At 39.2% G+C, this 3,208-nt stretch overlaps 1 protein-coding gene across 1 annotated transcript in view; it reads left to right on the top strand.

The window, feature by feature from the left end:
• LOC116669622 (Kv channel-interacting protein 2) overlaps positions 1 to 3,208 on the top strand; it is a gene marked incomplete at its 5' end in the record, with an annotated part of 12,455 nt that overhangs the window by 6,188 nt on the left and 3,059 nt on the right. The window contains 3 exon segments of the mRNA XM_032499551.1: positions 2,165 to 2,263; positions 2,452 to 2,576; positions 2,709 to 2,778. Coding sequence (XP_032355442.1) covers positions 2,165 to 2,263; positions 2,452 to 2,576; positions 2,709 to 2,778 — 294 coding nt within the window.

Here is a 3,208-nt window from a genome sequence, read left to right on the forward strand (position 1 = left end):
GTGTGTGTGTGTGTGTGTGTGTGAGAGAGAGAGAGAGAGGACCTGTAAAGCTTTGTTTGTTTTTCCATAGTTGTGCAGCTGCTGTATTTGATAGTTTGATTGACATATCCTACAATAAGGCAGGGCAGTCACTGGTTTGTTCCCACAAAAATGAAATCACATTAATAATTTATGCTTATTTACAGAAGCTGTACGCACACCAGCGTTAGATTCAATTTTTTTCCTCCTGAGATAGAACATGAAGGAGTAAGTGAGAAGTTCTTCAGTGAATGTTTCTAATATGCCCTTGAGCAAAACATTTTATCCCTGTGTTGCTGCAGTGCAGCTGTTCAACACGATTCTTTGTTGTTCCAGATATTTCTCAGGTGTGAATGTGTCGGTTTCACCGTGTGTTTCTGTTATTGAACATGTGGAAACAAGTCTGATCGGAAACATGCTTGAAGTGGCTAAAGCACAACATAGTGTCATCTTTATTAATTTACTTATAGTGGAAGTTATCATTTGTGACAATGCAGTTTGCAACTGTTTTAAACGCTGCTGTTTCTGAGATCATTCAAGATTTTAGAGATGTGCGCACCTGTCTCACCTTTTACATGTCAGCTGTTTCTGTGCCAGCATCTTATTTAACTTAAATGAAAGTCTTACAGGTTTTATACATTCTTCCACCACCGCTCATTCACGTGTATCCGTATTTCCACCACAGTTAGGTTTCATTGATTTATGAGCTACAGTTAGAAAATCAATTCCATAGATTTTCTCTCTGGATAGCAGTGGGAGTGGAGCTGTATCATCAATTGTATTTTTATATCATATATAAATAGCTTTTTTAAATGATTTTATCTGACTTTGAGGCCTTCAACGGTTGAGTGTAATGGGAATATAGTTCAACACTGCCATCTAGTGGCGGAAATGGACACATGCCGGTCTGGAGATGCAAAATTTGATTCAGCATAGTTGGTGTCGAGCGCCTCAGGTCTACAGTGTCTCTTTGTCCTTGGGTTGATATAAAGTGTGACTGACTTTGGATAAAAGAGACTACAAAACAAGATGCCTGTTGCAACAGAAACACAAAAAGTGAGACCTTTAAACAGACACAAAAATAATTTAGAAGCAGCAAACTGTGTCTGCTTATGTGTTGGACACAGACTGAGACAGAGAGAAGGTTGTAGGTGTGGTGCTGTGTTGTGCTATGATGTCTGTCAAGACAATTGGACCATGATGGGGGGTGTCCGGTCCAGTTTTTACATTGTTACAGCAAGGAGTGTGTGTGTGTGTGTGTGTGTGTGTTTCTCCCTCGTGTCCTTGTCACTCCTACCCATCTTTCTCATTTCATCTTAATACTTAACCATTTAAGATTAAAATTTGAATAAAATAATGCTCAATAAGTCTCATTTGAATGATGCAGCAATAGAAACAGGGAGTCATGGGTTTAAATGTTTAGCTCTGTGAAAGCTCAATATAATAGAAAGAGAAAGTAACAAAAATGATGTATTATGGGGGTTAACCTTGCTTCATGGGTCAACTTTTTAATTTGTGACAATCCCATCAGCCTCAGCTGTTTTGTAGTTAGTAGTAATTAGCACATGTTAGCATGCTAACACGCCAAACCAATATGTTAAACATGGTAAACATTATACCTAAACATTGGAATGTTTGCATTGTCATTGTGAGCATATTAGCTTGCTTGCATTAGCATTAAGCTAAACATTACCACATTATTTGCTTTAGAGAACCTGGTGGTGTCAAATTCATTTTAAATAATTTTATTCTGTAACCAACTAAACTCAATGTATTATTATGGATGTTGATTAGGTATCAACATCCATCGTGTAAAAATAAATTGTGTTTCAAGAAACCTTCTTGTTAAATAAAGGATCTTCTCTCTATAATATAGCCTATCTTTAAACAAAGAGTAACATTGGCCATTTAGATCTTCTGTATCTCAAATCTCAGACTTCATGGCAGACAGTCATGTGTCATTTCACTAAGCCATTACATGCTGGATGCTCTCCAAACAGCTTTGATCTGATTGGTCACACTGGTTCAAAGCCAGCTCAGCAAACTCATTTGTGCGCACTTTGTTGCATGGAAAATTGATTCCAAGTACTGTTTGGCCAGTGGTTTGGTTCTAATCTCTGCTGGGGGGGGGATTGGTTGTTTCCAGGTAATCCATCATCCAAACCCAATAAAAAGACCTTAAAGCAGCGGTTCCTCAAACTTCTCCCCTGCTGTCGCTCTAGCTCCAGCTCTTCAATTACTCAAAGCAAGTATCAGAACACACAGTCCGTCATAACTCAGATTCCCCTTCATATCAATTTCGTCACTGAGATCAATTTTTTCACTCTTACATTAGTTACTTTCTTTATTTTCACCACCTTTTTCTCTGGGCAAGGTGTTTCATGTACACTCTGGTGTATCTCAGGGAGTAACTCTCTCCATCCCTACATGCAGGTAATATATCTGATGATGATCATCTGTCGACGGTACGATACCAACCGCAGAGGCTCGACCATCTTGTACATCAGACCAACTTCAGCAAGAAAGAGCTGCAGGTCCTCTACCGGGGATTCAAAAATGTCAGTCAAAGATTCCTGTCAACGTTTGATTTGTGCACTCGTGAATATCCTTTATGAACTATATATATATGTATGAGAAAGCCCGTATAGAGTTTTTCATTGAAATCATTTTGTGTTTTTTCATTCCTACAGGAGTGTCCCAGTGGTGTTGTGGATGAAGAGACTTTTAAAAGCATCTACTCCAAGTTCTTCCCTCAAGGAGGTCAGTCAGATCCTCCTCATCAACTCACATTTTGAATCCTTATTTAACACTTATTTTGTCAACACTTTACCAGCATCTTTCTGGTGTTAAAATATCAAGAGTCCAAATAGCAACCAGTAAGAGATTGATAAGGGAATAATCGTACATCTTCCATCTTCATTATCCCTGTTTCAGTTCATGCTCTCGGCTTTAAGCTGTGCTCATTATCTGCATTCGTCTTTGCTAAGACTGACAATCTGTGGTCCAAGGGTCAATATGATCTTGAGCTTGTAAAATGATGTTTACATCGGCTGTGACTCAGTGGTAGAGTGGTTGCCTGGCCCTGCAGTCACATGTCAAAGTGTCCCTGGGCAAGACACTGAACCCCGAGTTGCCACCGATGTTGTGTCATCAAAGTGTGAATGTGTGTGAGTGTTTATCTGATGAGCAG

Source organism: Etheostoma spectabile, chromosome 2 (assembly GCF_008692095.1).
Source record: "Etheostoma spectabile isolate EspeVRDwgs_2016 chromosome 2, UIUC_Espe_1.0, whole genome shotgun sequence".
In the NCBI taxonomy this organism is placed as follows: domain Eukaryota; kingdom Metazoa; phylum Chordata; class Actinopteri; order Perciformes; family Percidae; genus Etheostoma; species Etheostoma spectabile.